At 47.2% G+C, this 17,418-nt stretch overlaps 1 protein-coding gene and 1 pseudogene across 2 annotated transcripts in view; one reads left to right on the forward strand and one right to left on the reverse strand.

The window, feature by feature from the left end:
• The first annotated feature begins 4,343 nt into the window (after nucleotides 1-4,343).
• The window catches only part of NOLC1 (nucleolar and coiled-body phosphoprotein 1), a 149,791-nt gene continuing 136,716 nt past the window's right edge, over nucleotides 4,344-17,418 (forward strand). The window contains exons 1-2 of one of the 2 annotated variants that reach the window (XM_063961382.1): nucleotides 4,344-4,614; nucleotides 17,158-17,213. In XM_063961382.1, the coding sequence (XP_063817452.1) occupies nucleotides 4,501-4,614; nucleotides 17,158-17,213 (170 nt within the window). In that variant the 5' untranslated portion in view covers nucleotides 4,344-4,500. The remainder of the gene's footprint in view (nucleotides 4,615-17,157; nucleotides 17,214-17,418) is intronic. The other variant, XM_063961381.1, reaches the window with a different exon arrangement.
• On the reverse strand, nucleotides 13,875-13,993 carry LOC134898450 (5S ribosomal RNA; annotated as a pseudogene).

Here is a 17,418-nt window from a genome sequence, read left to right on the forward strand (position 1 = left end):
CCGCCATGCCGTCAAACGCAGCCGCGGTAAGTCTTGGAACAGACATGGCCCCTGCTGCAGCAGGTCCTGTCTGAGCGGCAGAGGCCAAGGGTCCTCTGAAAGCATCTCTTGAAGTTCCGGGTACCAAGCTCTTCTAGGCCAATCCGGAACCACGAGTATAGTTTTCACTCCTCGCCTTCGTATTATTCTCAGTACCTTGGGAATGAGAGGCAGAGGAGGAAATACATAAACCGACTGGTACACCCACGGTGTTACTAGAGCGTCCACAGCGATCGCCTGAGGGTCCCTTGACCTGGCGCAATATCTTTTTAGCTTTTTGTTGAGGCGGGACGCCATCATGTCCACCTGTGGTCTTTCCCACCGGTTTACCAGCATTTGGAAGACTTCTGGATGAAGTCCCCATTCTCCCGGGTGGAGGTCGTGCCTGCTGAGGAAGTCTGCTTCCCAGTTGTCCACTCCCGGAATGAACACTGCTGTCAGTGCTAACACATGATTTTCCGCCCATCGGAGAATCCTTGTGGCTTCTGCCATTGCCCTCCTGCTTCTTGTGCCGCCCTGTCTGTTTACATGGGCGACCGCCGTGATGTTGTCTGATTGGATCAGTACCGACTGGTTCTGAAGCCGGGGCCTTGCTTGGCTTAGGGCATTGTAGATGGCCCTTAGCTCCAGAATATTTATGTGAAGCGAAATCTCCTGATCTGACCACAGTCCTTGGAAATTTCTTCCCTGTGTGACTGCCCCCCAGCCCCGAAGGCTGGCATCCGTGGTCACCAGGACCCAGTCCTGTATTCCGAATCTGCGGCCCTCTAGTAGATGAGCCCTCTGCAGCCACCACAGCAGCGACACCCTGGTCCTTGCCGACAGGGTTATCCGCTGTTGCATCTGGAGATGGGACCCGGACCATTTGTCCAACAGGTCCCACTGGAAAGTCCTTGCGTGGAACCTTCCGAATGGAATTGCTTCGTACGAAGCTACCATTTTTCCCAGGACTCGTGTGCATTGATGTACCGACACCTGTCCCGGTTTTAGGAGGTCTCTGACTAGAGATGACAACTCCTCGGCTTTTTCCACTGGAAGAAACACTTTTTTCTGGTCTGTGTCCAGAATCATTCCCAGGAACAGAAGACGTGTCGTCGGGACCAGCTGTGACTTTGGAATATTGAGAATCCAGCCGTGCTGTTGTAGCACTTCCCGAGAAAGTGCTACCCCCACTACCAACTGTTCTTTGGACCTCGCCTTTATCAGGAGATCGTCCAAGTACGGGATAATTAAAACTCCCTTCTTGCGAAGGAGTATCATCATTTCGGCCATTACCTTGGTAAAGACCCTCGGTGCCGTGGATAACCCAAACGGCAGCGTCTGGAACTGATAGTGACAGTCCTGTACCACAAATCTGAGGTACTCCTGGTGAGGGGGGTAAATGGGGACATGTAGGTACGCATCCTTGATGTCCAGGGAGACCATGTAATCCCCCTCGTCCAGGCTCGCAATAACCGCCCTGAGCGATTCTATCTTGAACTTGAACCTTTTGATATAAGTGTTCAAGGCTTTTAAATTTAAGATGGGTCTCACCGAACCGTCCGGTTTCGGTACCACAAACATTGTGGAATAGTAACCCTTTCCTTGCTGAAGGAGGGGTACCTTGACAATCACTTGCTGTGAATACAGTTTTTGGATAGCCACCAACGCTGCCTCCCTGGCAGAGGGAGTTGCTGGTAAGGCAGATTTTAGAAAACGGCGGGGTGGGGGGACGGGGACGTCTCGAATTCCAGCCTGTACCCCTGAGATACTACTTGAAGGGTCCAGGGATCCACCTGTGAGAGAGCCCACTGTGTTCTGAAATTTCTGAGACGGGCCCCCACCGTACCCGGGTCCGCCTGTGAAGCCCCAGCGTCATGCTGTGGACTTACCGGACGCGGGGGAGGACTTTTGCTCTTGGGAACTGGCTGTATGCTGCAGCTTTTTCCCTCTACCTTTGCCTCTCGGCAGAAAGGACGCGCCTCGAGCCCTCTTGTGTTTTTGGGGCCGAAAGGACTGTACTTGATAATACGGTGCTTTCTTTTGCTGTGGGGTAGCTTGTGGCAAAAATGTCGATTTCCCAGCCGTAGCTGTGGAAACGAGGTCTGAAAGACCATCCCCAAACAGTTCCACCCCCTTATAAGGCAAAACTTCCATGTGCCTTTTTGAATCGGCATCACCTGACCACTGCCGAGTCCATAACCCCCTTCTGGCGGCAATGGACATTGCACTTATTTTTGATGCCAGTCGGCAAATATCCCTCTGTGCATCACGCATGTATAAGACAGCGTCTTTTATATGCTCTACTGTCAGCAAAATATTGTCCCTATCCAGGGTATCAATATTATCCAACAGGGAATCTGACCACGCAGCAGCAGCACTGCACATCCATGCTGATGCAATCGCTGGTCGCAATATAATGCCCGTGTGTGTATATATAGCTTTTAGGGTAGCTTCCTGCTTTCTATCGGCTGGATCCTTTAGGGCGGCCGTATCCGGAGACGGTAGTGCCACCTGTTTTGATAAACGTGTAAGCGCTTTATCTACCCTAGGGGATGTTTCCCAACGTGACCTATCCTCTGGCGGGAAAGGGTACGCTGTCAATAACCGTTTAGAAATTATCAATTTCTTATCGGGGGAAGTCCAGGCTTCCGCACACACCTCATTTAATTCCTCAGATGCAGGAAAAATTACTGGGAGTTTTTTCTCACCGAACATAATACCCTTTTTTGTGGTACCTGGGGTACTATCAGAAATGTGTAATAAATTTTTCATTTGCCTCAATCATGTAACGGGTGGACCTATTGGAGGGTACATTAGTCTCATCGTCGTCGACACTGGAGTCGGTATCCGTGTCGACATCTGTGTCTGCCATCTGAGGTAGCGGGCGTTTTAAAGCCCATGATGACATTTGAGATGCTGGAACAGTCACAAGCTGAGTAGCCGGCTGTCCTATGTCGTCAAACCTTTTATGTAAGGAGCTGACACTGTCACGTAATTCCTTCCATAAGTCCATCCACACAGGTGTCGACCCTTCAGGGGGTGACAACACACTTACAGGCATTTGCTCTGCCTCCACATCATTTTCCTCATCATACATGTCGACACAGCGGTACCGACACACAGCACACACACAGGGAATGCTCTGACAGAGGACAGGACCCCACAAAGCCCTTTGGGGAGACAGAGGGAGAGTATGCCAGCACACACCAGAGCGCTATATACCACAGGGATATCACCTATAAAGTGTGTTTTCCCCTTATAGCTGCATATATATTATACTGCGCCTAAATTTGTGCCCCCCCTCTCTTTTTTACCCTTTCTGTAGTGCAGGACTGCAGGGGAGAGCCAGGGAGCGATCCTTCCAGCGGAGCTGTGAGGGAAAATGGCGCCAGTGTGCTGAGGGAGATGGCTCCGCTCCTTTTTCGGCTGGCTTTCTCCCGCAATTTTAAGATTTCTGGCAGGGGTTAATATACACCTATATAGCCTCTGGGGCTATATATGGTGTCAGTTTGCCAGCCAAGGTGTTATTTATTGCTGCTCAGGGCGCCCCCCCCCCAGCGCCCTGCACCCATCAGTGACCGCAGTGTGTGGTGTGCATGAGGAGCAATGGCGCACAGCTGCAGTGCTGTGCGCTACCTTGGAGAAGACAGAAGTCTTCAGCCGCCGATTTTCCGGACCTTCTTGCTTCTGGCTCTGTAAGGGGGACGGCGGCGCGGCTCCGGGAACGGACGACGAGGTTGGGTCCTGTGTGCGATCCCTCTGGAGCTAATGGTGTCCAGTAGCCTAAGAAGCCCAAGCTACCACCACTTAGGTAGGTTCACTTCTTCTCCCCTTAGTCCCTCGGTGCAGTGAGCCTGTTGCCAGCAGGTCTCACTGTAAAATAAAAAACCTAAATTATACTTTCTTTCTAGGAGCTCAGGAGAGCCCCTAGTGTGCATCAAGCTCAGCCGGGCACAGAAATCTAACTGGGGCTTGGAGGAGGGTCATAGGGGGAGGAGCCAGTGCACACCAGATAGTCCTAATTCTTTCTTTAGATGTGCCCAGTCTCCTGCGGAGCCGTCTATTCCCCATGGTCCTTACGGAGTTCCCAGCATCCACTAGGACGTCAGAGAAAAGTGGGTAAGGGACTGTGTGTGTCTCATTTTAAAAGCACCGCAGCCACCTCTTTCACACTTGTGTGTCCTTTTTCATTTCTTGTTTAATGATTAAATATTGTCACCAACCAAAACACACAAATGATCCCAGGGGATGGGGTAACCTGTATGCTATAGTCCCTGACATGCAGCCAGAAGGTTCCATCTTGCTACACCCAGACTAGACTCGTCACTCTCAGCACTCAGCCGTGGATCTCATTCCGGTGACGTCATAGTTATGCGACAACCAGCGGAGTTCCCTTCCTCCACGTGATTGGCGCCGGGAGCAGCAGCGTGCGTGTCTGAGCGAGGCCGGAGACTTGATTCTAGCATCTACCCTGGCAGCATGGCGGATCAGCAGCGAGTGGTGTCGAGCGATCTCTTCCCGCTTGTTCTCCGCTTCCTGCGGGACAACCAGTTCACCAACGCAGCTAAGGAGTTCATCAAGGCCACAGGAGGGGTGAGACACCTGGTCGGGGGTACTGGCTGCTGCCCTCCTGTATGGGGTTTTCTGTAGCCTGTGGTTTTACAGCTGTGGTGGAACTGTAGTACTAAGCATGGCACGCAGTGCTGGAACTTATAGTTCCACAGAAGCCGAGAATGCGTTCTACACATTGATCGGGCTGTAGGGAATATAAGCATGCTGTTAGGATAGTTATATATTTGTTCATAATTCCTCATTTAAATAAACTAATCAGACTAACCAACTTTAGACCATGTACTCTTTAACATAGGCCTTCAGTAAGTATACTAAATATATTTGTGCAGTACATTACAAAGCAATAAGGTGTGTTGAATGAATAGAACACAATGAGCTAGATGCATCATCGCTTGGAATGTGATAAAATGGAGAGAGAAAAAGTACCAGCCAGTCAGCTCCTAATTGCCATGTCACAGGCTGTGTTTGAAAAATGACAGGAGCTGGTTGGCTGGTAGTTTATCACTTTCCATTTTATTACTCTCCAAGCAGTGATACATCTTTAACCCAATGATTTTTTTTTTTTTACATTTTATAGTAAATGTAATGACTAAAATTATAAGATGCACATTGATGTTCCTGTGTATTGGGTAGTATCTATTCGTGTGAGGTGCCACACGTTACATCCCGTACAAACTGTTGAGACAGTGCTGGTGTTGGGTAGCATTTGTAGTAGAGGGGGATAAGGGCAAGCAGCGGTTGGGTAGAGGGTGGTAAGGTCAGGCAATGCTTGGGGCAGACAGTAGTTGAGACCGTGCTGGGGGGCAAGGAGGGGGTTAGTGGCAGGCAGTAGTGTTTAGGGAGGTGGTAAGGGTAGCAGCTGGGACAGTACTGGGTGCAAGGGGGTTAGCACCAGGCAGTGCTGGGGTTAAGGGTACATAGCAGCTAGGGCAGTACTTGGGGTTGCGGGGAGGGATTTGGGTAGATAAAAGTTGGTAGGAGGTTGCTGAGGCGGTCATGGGATAGAACACAGACTGGTGGAGGAGCCCAGCACTACTGTCATTGCTGCTGCAAGTCGCGTGGTGTGATTACGTGCAGCCGCGGGTTCACAATCGGCTGCCAGGGGGTAGGAGTCTCAGGCGCCGACAATACGACCATGGTAAAGGCAGTACCGCTGACCGTCTGTAGTAGTTAGGCCACACCCCTTAGAGCGCTAAGCTAGATTTACATTTCAGAGCAGGGTGCTGGCGAGCAGGGAGGGAAGAAGAATAGACGCTGCCAGCGGCAATTGGATGGGGGATGCTGAGGATTGTTGTGTGCTGCTGCGGCGAGCAATGATTCACAGTGGGTCTTGCAGGCTCCGCTCAGTTTTTCATTGTGTATAGCACATAAAAATGCAATATATTGCATATTTTGCAATCACTGCTCCCATGCTCACTGTCTACCCATCTGTGTCACCCGGTCTGCCCCTCCTTTTTATAATGTGAGCTCTCACGAGCAGGGCCCTCTTCTCTTGTGCTTTTCCTTCTCTTACTTAGGCTATCATCTACTCCATACTCCCTTCAATGGCACCAAATCCTTCTTGTTTTCTGCCACCCTGAAACTTATTTCAGTGTAATCTGCTGATGCAGCTATGTTTGAATACAATGTGCTTGTCCTGTATTATCTTGAACTGTAAAGCTGGTTACACATAAGCTGATAATGTGTACTCGGCAAGATCGGTGCCGCGTCATCAAGTGCATACCCTGGTCGATTCCGGCAGGAGCGGGGCCACGCTGTGTTCCGCAGCGTGGCATCCCAAGAGTGAGCTGTATGTAAAGATGACAGGGGTTGTTGTTAGCGACCCGTGGGAGCGTGCATTGCTAGCGATGTAATGAGTACACACTGGACAATTTTAAGAATTTGTCATAACAAATGGTTATCAGCAAATCCGTTTTAAAATGTCAATTGGTGTGTGCCCGGCTTTAGGCACTGTTCTCTTGTTTTACTTATGTAGTGTTCCCACCCAGGATTTTCTGGGGGCATGGAGCTGGTGATGCGGGGGCACATAAAGGGGGCGTGTCCAGCCCGTCGCGCCACTCATGGGGTTGTGTGCGCTGGGTTTCCTCCAAGCTCTCCCTTGAATGTGAATAGATGCCGTGCGTGGCATCAAGCACCGGACAGGCTGTTTTAGCAGTGCGCTGCAAAAGGGGCAGGGCACATTTTGCCCTTTAAAACTCGGGCAGGGTGCCCTACTAAAATAGCCTAGCGTGAAAACTTCTTATGCACTCTGTAATTGGACGCTGAGGATCCCTTGTGGCGCCATATAAATAAAGGCTAATAATTATACCCACACTTTCCCCAATCATTTTCCCTTGTAAAGAGTAAATGAAACAAATAAATAGAACACAAGGCTTATTTATGTAAAATGTCTTGTCGCCATTTATTAGTTATGCACCACGTTATAGTTGTTTTCCCTCTGTTTACAAGTAGTAAAATTTATATTTGAAAACTGTTCTGTCTGCAGGGAATAGTTATGAGACTGACTTTGTCATTTTTCTAATGAGGAAACGAAAGTTTCGATCCTGCACAGACCTAGATTCCAAATACACACACTAAATTATTTGAGAGCCAGAAATGGACAATAATGTTTGGAAATTCCTATCTGTCCGTATGGCGGTGCGCCCAGAGTCATAAACGGAAAACAATGGTATATGTACAAGGAGAAAAGTATGACTCTTGTTTGGGCGCACTCTTATTAAATTTTCTTAAATGATGGTCAGTAAATGATGAGCCTGAAACTTAATAATGTCGTCTTTGGCTTATACTCTTTTTCACACATAAGAACTCAAAACAAGATAAATTAAACATGAGTAGCCATGAATGTATACTACGGGAAGTATGTCTCAAAGAAAATTAATTTTTTTGTTGCAAAAAAATGTGAAATGTTCAGATCTTAATTATGCCTGGATAAATGCATATCGGAAAGTAGCTACATCTTAAGCTGCCTCCGTCTGCCAAAGATCTGTACAAACTGTGTTTGTATTAATGCGGCCCTGAATAGGGTTAAATTCGTGAGTGGGAGAACCCACACACTGTTTAACAATTCTAATAGTTTGCCACTATCATAGATAAATAAATTGTAACGAATAGAGGTTAAAGGGGTAGTAGGATTGAGTATAAGTGGTGATACTGCTGTTGGTGTTACAGGTTGAATCTCCCTTATCCAAAATGCTTGGGACCAGAGGTATTTTGGATATGGGATTTTTCCGTATTTTGTAATAATTGCATACCATAATGAGATATCATGGTGATGGGACCTAAATCTAAGCACAGAATGCATTTATGTTTCATATACACCTTATACACACAGCCTGAAGGTCATTTTAGCCAATATTTTTTTATAACTTTGTGCATTAAACAAAGTGTCTACATTCACACAATTCATTTATGTTTCATATACACCTTATACACACAGCCTGAAGGTCATTTAATACAATATTTTCTCTATCGTCCTAGTGGATGCTGGGGTTCCTGAAAGGACCATGGGGAATAGCGGCTCCGCAGGAGACAGGGCACAAAAGTAAAGCTTTACGATCAGGTGGTGTGCACTGGCTCCTCCCCCTATGACCCTCCTCCAAGCCTCAGTTAGATTTTTGTGCCCGGCCGAGAAGGGTGCAATCTAGGTGGCTCTCCTAAAGAGCTGCTTAGAAAAGTTTAGCTTAGGTTTTTTATTTTACAGTGAGTCCTGCTGGCAACAGGATCACTGCAACGAGGGACTTAGGGGAGAAGAAGTGAACTCACCTGCGTGCAGGATGGATTGGCTTCTTGGCTACTGGACATTAGCTCCAGAGGGACGATCACAGGTACAGCCTGGATGGTCACCGGAGCCTCGCCGCCGGCCCCCTTGCAGATGCTGAAACGAGAAGAGGTCCAGAATCGGCGGCAGAAGACTCCTCAGTCTTCTGAAGGTAGCGCACTGCAGCTGTGCGCCATTTTCCTCTCAGCACACTTCACACGGCAGTCACTGAGGGTGCAGGGCGCTGGGAGGGGGGCGCCCTGGGAGGCAAATGAAAACCTAATTTGGCTAAAAATACCTCACATATATCCTCCGGGGGCTATATGGAGATATTTAACCCCTGCCAGAATCCACTAAAGAGCGGGAGACGAGCCCGCCGAAAAAGGGGCGGGGCCTATCTTCTCAGCACACAGCGCCATTTTCCTTACACAGCTCCGCTGGTCAGGACGGCTCCCAGGCTCTCCCCTGCACTGCACTACAGAAACAGGGTAAAAAAGAGAGGGGGGGGGCAAAATTGTGGCAAAAATATATTATTAAAGCAGCTATACAGGGAGCACTTATTATAAGGCTATCCCTGTCATATATAGCGCTTTTGGTGTGTGCTGGCAAACTCTCCCTCTGTCTCCCCAAAGGGCTAGTGGGGTCCTGTCTTCGTTAAGAGCATTCCCTGTGTGTCTGCTGTGTGTCGGTACGTGTGTGTCGACATGTATGAGGACGATATTGGTGTGGAGGCGGAGCAATTGCCAAATATGGGGATGTCACCTCCTAGGGGGTCGACACCAGAATGGATGCCTTTATTTATGGAATTACGGGATAGTGTCAACACGCTAAAGCAGTCGTTTGACGACATGAGACGGCCGGACAATCAATTAGTGCCTGTCCAGGCGCCTCAAACACCGTCAGGGGCTGTAAAACGCCCTTTGCCTCAGTCGGTCGACACAGACCCAGACACAGGCACTGATTCTAGTGGTGACGGTGACGAATCAACCGTATTTTCCAGTAGGGCCACACGTTATATGATTTTGGCAATGAAGGAGGCGTTACATATAGCTGATACTACAGGTACCACTAAACAGGGTATTATGTGGGGTGTGAAAAAACTACCTATAGTTTTTCCTGAATCAGAAGAATTAAATGAGGTGTGTGATGAAGCGTGGGTTGCCCCCGATAAAAAAATGCTAATTTCAAAGAAGTTATTGGCTTTATACCCTTTCCCGCCAGAGGTTAGGGCGCGCTGGGAAACACCTCCTAGGGTGGACAAGGCGCTCACACGCTTATCAAAACAAGTGGCGTTACCCTCTCCTGAGACGGCCGCACTTAAAGATCCAGCAGATAGGAGGATGGAAAATATCCAAAAAAGTATATACACACATACAGGTGTTATACTACGACCAGCTATAGCGACAGCCTGGATGTGCAGTGCTGGGGTAGCTTGGTCAGAGTCCCTGATTGAAAATATTGATACCCTGGATAGGGACAATGTTTTACTGTCTTTAGAGCAAATAAAGGATGCTTTTCTTTATATGCGTGATGCACAGAGGGATATCTCCACACTGGCATCACGGGTAAGTGCTATGTCCATTTCGGCCAGAAGAAGTTTATGGACGCGACAGTGGTCAGGCGATGCGGACTCAAAACGGCATATGGAAGTTTTGCCGTATAAAGGGGAGGAGTTATTTGGAGTCGGTCTATCGGATTTGGTGGCCACGGCTACAGCCGGGAAATCCACCTTTTTACCTCAAGTCACTCCCCAACAGAAAAAGACACCGACTTTTCAACCGCAGCCCTTTCGTTCCTTTAAAAACAAGAGAGCAAAGGGATATTCATATCTGCCACGAGGCAGAGGAAGGGGGAAGAGACAGCAACAGGCAGCTCCTTCCCAGGAACAGAAGCCCTCCCCCGCTTCTACAAAAGCCTCAGCATGACGCTGGGGCTTCTCAAGCGGACTCGGGGGCGGTGGGGGGTCGTCTCAAGAATTTCAGCGCGCAGTGGGCTCACTCGCAGGTAGATCCCTGGATCCTGCAGATAATATCTCAGGGGTACAGGTTAGAACTAGAGACGAATCCACCTCGCCGTTTCCTGAAGTCTGCTTTACCAATGTCCCCCTCCGACAGGGTGACGGTCTTGGAAGCCATTCACAAGCTGTACTCTCAGCAGGTGATAGTCAAGGTACCTCTTTTACAACAAGGAAAGGGGTATTATTCCACTCTATTTGTGGTACCGAAGCCGGATGGCTCGGTAAGACCTATTCTAAATCTGAAGTCCTTGAACCTGTACATAAAGAAGTTCAAGTTCAAGATGGAGTCACTCAGAGCAGTGATAGCGAACCTGGAAGAAGGGGACTTTATGGTATCCTTGGACATCAAGGATGCGTATCTCCACGTTCCAATTTACCCCTCACACCAGGGGTACCTCAGGTTCGTCGTACAGAACTGTCACTATCAGTTTCAGACGCTGCCGTTCGGATTGTCCACGGCACCTCGGGTCTTTACCAAGGTAATGGCCGAGATGATGATTCTTCTTCGAAGAAAAGGCGTATTAATTATCCCATACTTGGACGATCTCCTAATAAGGGCAAGGTCCAGAGAACAGCTAGAGATGGGATTAGCACTGTCTCAAGAAGTGCTAAAACAGCACGGGTGGATTCTGAATATTCCAAAATCCCAGTTAATTCCGACAACACGTCTGTTGTTTCTAGGGATGATTCTGGACACGGTTCAGAAAAAGGTTTTTCTCCCGGAGGAAAAAGCCAAGGAGTTATCCGAGCTTGTCAGGAACCTCCTAAAACCAGGAAAGGTGTCTGTACATCAATGCACAAGAGTCCTGGGAAAAATGGTGGCTTCTTACGAAGCAATTCCATTCGGCAGATTCCACGCAAGAATTTTCCAGAGGGATCTGTTGGACAAATGGTCAGGGTCGCATCTTCAGATGCACCAGCGGATAACCCTGTCTCCAAGGACAAGGGTATCTCTTCTGTGGTGGTTACAGAGTGCTCATCTATTGGAGGGCCGCAGATTCGGCATACAGGATTGGATCCTGGTGACCACGGACGCCAGCCTGAGAGGCTGGGGAGCCGTCACACAAGGAAGAAACTTCCAGGGAGTGTGGACGAGCCTGGAAACGTCTCTTCACATAAACATTCTGGAACTAAGAGCAATCTACAATGCTCTAAGCCAGGCAGAACCTCTGCTTCAGGGAAAGCCGGTGTTGATCCAGTCGGACAACATCACGGCAGTCGCCCATGTGAACAGACAGGGCGGCACAAGAAGCAGGAGTGCAATGGCAGAAGCTGCAAGGATTCTTCGCTGGGCGGAAAATCATGTGATAGCACTGTCAGCAGTGTTCATCCCGGGAGTGGACAACTGGGAAGCAGACTTCCTCAGCAGACACGACCTTCACCCGGGAGAGTGGGGACTTCATCCAGAAGTTTTCCACATGCTGGTAACCCGTTGGGAAAGACCAATGGTGGATATGATGGCGTCTCGCCTCAACAAAAAACTGGACAGGTATTGCGCCAGGTCAAGAGATCCGCAGGCAATAGCTGTGGACGCGCTGGTAACGCCTTGGGTGTACCAGTCGGTATATGTGTTTCCTCCTCTGCCTCTCATACCAAAAGTATTGAGAATTATACGGCAAAGAGGCGTAAGAACGATACTAGTGGTTCCGGATTGGCCAAGAAGAACTTGGTACCCGGAACTTCAAGAGATGATCACGGAAGATCCGTGGCCTCTACCTCTGAGAAGGGACTTGCTTCAGCAGGGTCCCTGTCTGTTTCAAGACTTACCGCGGCTGCGTTTGACGGCATGGCGGTTGAACGCCGGATCCTAAAGGAAAAAGGCATGCCGGAAGAAGTCATTCCTACTTTGATTAAAGCACGGAAGGAAGTAACCGCGCAACATTATCACCGCATTTGGCGAAAATATGTTGCGTGGTGCGAGGATCGGAGTGCTCCGACGGAGGAATTTCAACTGGGTCGATTCCTACATTTCCTGCAATCAGGATTGTCTATGGGTCTCAAATTGGGATCTATTAAGGTTCAAATTTCGGCCCTGTCGATTTTCTTCCAGAAAGAATTGGCTTCAGTTCCTGAAGTCCAGACTTTTGTTAAGGGAGTGCTGCATATACAGCCTCCTGTGGTGCCCCCAGTGGCACCGTGGGATCTCAATGTTGTTTTGGACTTTCTCAAATCTCATTGGTTTGAACCACTAAATAATGTGGATTTGAAATATCTCACATGGAAAGTGACCATGCTACTAGCCCTGGCTTCGGCCAGGAGAGTGTCAGAACTGGCAGCTTTATCTTACAAAAGCCCATATCTGATTTTCCATTCGGACAGGGCAGAACTGCGGACTCGTCCGCATTTTCTCCCTAAGGTGGTGTCAGCATTTCATCTGAACCAGCCTATTGTAGTGCCTGCGGCTACAAGTGACTTGGAGGACTCCAAGTTACTGGATGTTGTCAGAGCATTGAAAATATATATTGCAAGGACAGCTGGAGTCAGAAAATCTGACTCGTTGTTTATATTGTATGCACCCAACAAGATGGGTGCTCCTGCGTCTAAGCAGACGATTGCTCGTTGGATCTGTAGCACAATCCAACTTGCACATTCTGTGGCAGGCCTGCCACAGCCTAAATCTGTAAAGGCCCACTCCACAAGGAAGGTGGGCTCATCTTGGGCGGCTGCCCGAGGGGTCTCGGCATTACAACTTTGCCGAGCAGCTACGTGGTCAGGGGAGAACACGTTTGTAAAATTTTACAAATTTGATACTCTGGCTAAGGAGGACCTGGAGTTCTCTCATTCGGTGCTGCAGAGTCATCCGCACTCTCCCGCCCGTTTGGGAGCTTTGGTATAATCCCCATGGTCCTTTCAGGAACCCCAGCATCCACTAGGACGATAGAGAAAATAAGAATTTACTTACCGATAATTCTATTTCTCGGAGTCCGTAGTGGATGCTGGGCGCCCATCCCAAGTGCGGATTATCTGCAATAATTGTACATAGTTATTGTTAACTAATTCGGGTTATTGTTGTAGGGAGCCATCTTTTAGAGGCTCTTCTGTTATCATACTGTTAACTGGGTTTATATCACAGGTTGTACGGTGTGATTGGTGTGGCTGGTATGAGTCTTACCCGGGATTCATAAATCCTTCCTTATTGTGTACGCTCGTCCGGGCACAGTACCTAACTGAGGCTTGGAGGAGGGTCATAGGGGGAGGAGCCAGTGCACACCACCTGATCGTAAAGCTTTACTTTTGTGCCCTGTCTCCTGCGGAGCCGCTATTCCCCATGGTCCTTTCAGGAACCCCAGCATCCACTACGGACTCCGAGAAATAGAATTATCGGTAAGTAAATTCTTATTTTAATAAGTTTGTGTATTAAACAAAGTTTATGTACATTGAGCCATCAAAAAACAAAGGTTTTACTATCTCACTCTCACTCAAAAAAGTCCGTATTTCGGAATATTCCGTATTTCGGAATATTTGGATATGGGATACTCAACCTGTATTACTATAGGGAAGAGAATCTTCCTACTTCACCGGGTATTCCCTAGCAGTCGCCTGTCTAGGTACTGACCCAGCCCACCTCCGTTTAGCTTCCAAGATCGGACGAGATTGGGCGTGAACGTAGGGGTATGGTCGTAGAGAGAACTAGCCCTATATCACCAATGAGAGTGCACCGAAGCGGAAGGATTGATTCCTTCTCGGGAGAAAAATGATAAGGCTGCAATATAACGTTGAGTAGGTAACGGTAGACAGATAAATGTGAATCTACTGTCCACGTTAGACTGGCGAGACGCGTCCCTGGGGGGACACCCTTGCCAGAATCGTGGATGAGAGTTCACAGAAGGAAGAAAAGTAGGAGCGTAGTTGAAGAATTTAAGAGATATTGCGAAGACAGTTGATTAGTTGCTATGGGTATCCTTTTGGTCACCTATGTTGTTTAAATATGATGATTCTTGGTGACTGTAAAAGGTATGATGCAGGTACCACAGAAAAGGAGGAAAAACAGTGAATGTAATAATGATGACCATACACAGACCGACAAATTCATGTAAATGGTGCCCATTCGCTGAATATGGGGTTATGTATGTTTAACATATCCTATTAATATTAAAGAACCCGGAAACTGGTATAATAACATGCGAAAATCTTGAGGGTCACTTATGACAGTGGCAAAGTATATTACTGTAAACAGTAGTTATTGCTTATTTTTACACAGGATAATGAGTGAGACTGATGAATTGTCACCCATAAAACAATCCCCTTGGTGAACTTGAAAATATTGAACTGCGACAGAAATACTTAATCAAAAAGGGCAAAGAATATCACCCAGCAAAAAATCAATATGTCCTGTGACTTTCAACCAGCCAACAGGCGGTGTGCCCGCTGAGAAAGCGGGGAATAATTTAATTAAATACGCACCCCTATCATGGGGTTGTATAGCAGTTTACCTTCATGTGGGAAAGTACCCATCATTTTTCTAATGCACAGGTTCTCAAACTCTGTCCTCAGGACCCCACACGGTGCATGTTTTGCAGATCTCTTCACAGAATCACATGTGACATAATTGGCTCCACCTGTGGGCCTTTTAAAATGTGTCGGTGAGAAATTAATACACCTGTGCACCTGCTGGGTGACCGAGTTTGAGAACCACTGTTCTAATGTCAGCAAGGGATACTGTCACTAGGTCGACACCACTTATGTCGACAGTCATTAGGTCGACCATTATTGGTCGGCAGGGTCACTAGGTCGACATGGTCATTAGGTTGACGTGCTAAAAACTCATGTTGACCTGTCGACCTAGTGACCCTGTCGACTTAATGCATGTCAACCTAATGAGTGTCGACCCATACCCGTGAGCAAGACCTATACGCAGCAATTGGCTAATGGTACATTTCTGTGGGCAATTTGTGGGGCTTTATATATAAAAGTTGATATTAATGATGGTAATACACAAAGCTCAGAATCCAAGCTCCTAGAAATCACCATGTCTACCTTTATTCCTGGGCTCAATAACTGTTAGGCATTGTATGAAAGTACTGGTAATTGGTACTGCTATATGAAGTAGTAATATGCAAATATATTTTAGTGTAACTATGGGGCAGATTTATCACCATCCGCAATTGATGTGGATGACAGGTGATATCGACCAAACTCACAATGCGATAATTGAGTACCTTTCATGGATGTATCAATTATTGCACGCAGGGACAGAGATTGCGAGAAAGCACTGTTCCTGCGATGCCTCTCCGCAGCATCATCTGGGTATTTTTAGTATAAAAAAAAAATACCCCAATGTCCTGCTGCGCATGCGCCTCTGTCCGTCACTACTGCTGCCACCGGGATCCCTCCCCATCGCAACAGTTGTTTCTCACGAAAACTGCTCCAAAAGCCCTTTAATACATTTCAGTGATCGTAAAATAATGTGAAAAGGGTGTGAAACATTAATATTTTTTTTAATATAATGTTAATAAATAGACCCCTGCCTGTATGTGCTAAAAATAACTATAAAAAGTGTATTTTTGTTGCTGTTTTTTCTTAGTATTTGAAAACAATGTGTATATTAATATGCTGTAAAGTGAGAGCCATGTCACTTTTGTGTTGATTGTTACCTGCAAATTACTTGCGATAGTGCGTAAGTTTGCCCCTCCACACACACACACACACACACACACACACACACACACACACACACACACACACACACACACACACACACACACTTTCAGAATGAAAATCTAGTTTACATTTTAGTGATCAGCCAGTTTTAAAGTGTGGTCTGGTCATGAAGGGGCATGAATCCTTTGTATATGAAGGGGTGTTGGCTCTTGATATCTGTTATTAGTATCTTAATCACCATTTGTTAACTATGATCTCCAGTGAGCGGGTCCTCCCATTGTATTGGGTGCTAGCATATTTAAGGCGCATTATTACAGCTGCATATCTTTTATTATTGTACACAACTGCATATAGGGCCTTATTCAGGTTGCATCGCGATGCAACTGCAGTTTTCGAGACAGGCGCGTTCTGCGCAGGTTCTGTCCTGGGCAAGCAGTTAATGCGAGTGGATTGCATTAACTGCGTACGCCTCTGACTTTGTAGAAGTAGCAGGTACATGTCATTACATTTCCACTATCCCCTGTACTGTAAGCATGGAGAATACTGTAAACTTCTGAGCTTTGTGCTAATTTGGCTATAAGAGAAATCTCCTCCTTCTTTCACATACCGATCACCCTTTATGGTGCTGAGATCGGGGATTCTTGCACTTGGACAAGGATGATTGGCTATCCTGTGCGGCATATTGATTTGTAACTGCTTCTGGTTTGCATTCTGTAATATACCCCCCTGCCTCATGCCGTGAACACCTCAGCTTTGCTTGCATACTGCCATCAGGCTACCTCCCACTTGCCTGCACCCCTTGTCATCTGTCTGTCACCCCTCCCCACTAGATTGTTAGCTCTTCAGAGCAGAGCCCTCTTTCCTCTTGTTATCTAAGCCCTCGTCTCTACACATTTCACTCGCAGCTCTCCCCTACTCAATGACCATCTTTATCCTGCTAGTAAAGGCTCATCTCCATCTATGGCCACCAGCCTCTAGTAGTACGATGATCACTCCATCAATACTTACATCTTAGCTGTATTATGTCTTGAGAACGTGTGGTGCTCTGTTACCTGTACTCTATTTCTGTTTATTTACTGTAATGCTATGTTTTGTCTCCCTGTACTGTCCTTTGTACGGCACTGCGAAACACATGTGGCGCCTTATAAATAAAATGTAATAATAATAACATTGTTATCTTTTCTAACAGAAAGATCAGGACTCAAGCCCATCCTCTCTTCTGGATATATACAGCGATTGGTTGAAGTGAGTGAGAATTTTTATGTTACTTTTGTATCCATATAATAATTAAGCGTTTAAAGGGGTTGTAACATACAATAATGAAAATAAACTATTCTGGTGTGTGGTACAGTTTATGACTTTGTATATGCCCTTCCAACACTTGCGTATATTGGGATTGATCAACTCTGAGTTCTCAACCAGGTCATGTTTTAGAGAATTCCTTAGTCGT

This window comes from Pseudophryne corroboree, chromosome 3, assembly GCF_028390025.1.
Source record: "Pseudophryne corroboree isolate aPseCor3 chromosome 3, aPseCor3.hap2, whole genome shotgun sequence".
In the NCBI taxonomy this organism is placed as follows: domain Eukaryota; kingdom Metazoa; phylum Chordata; class Amphibia; order Anura; family Myobatrachidae; genus Pseudophryne; species Pseudophryne corroboree.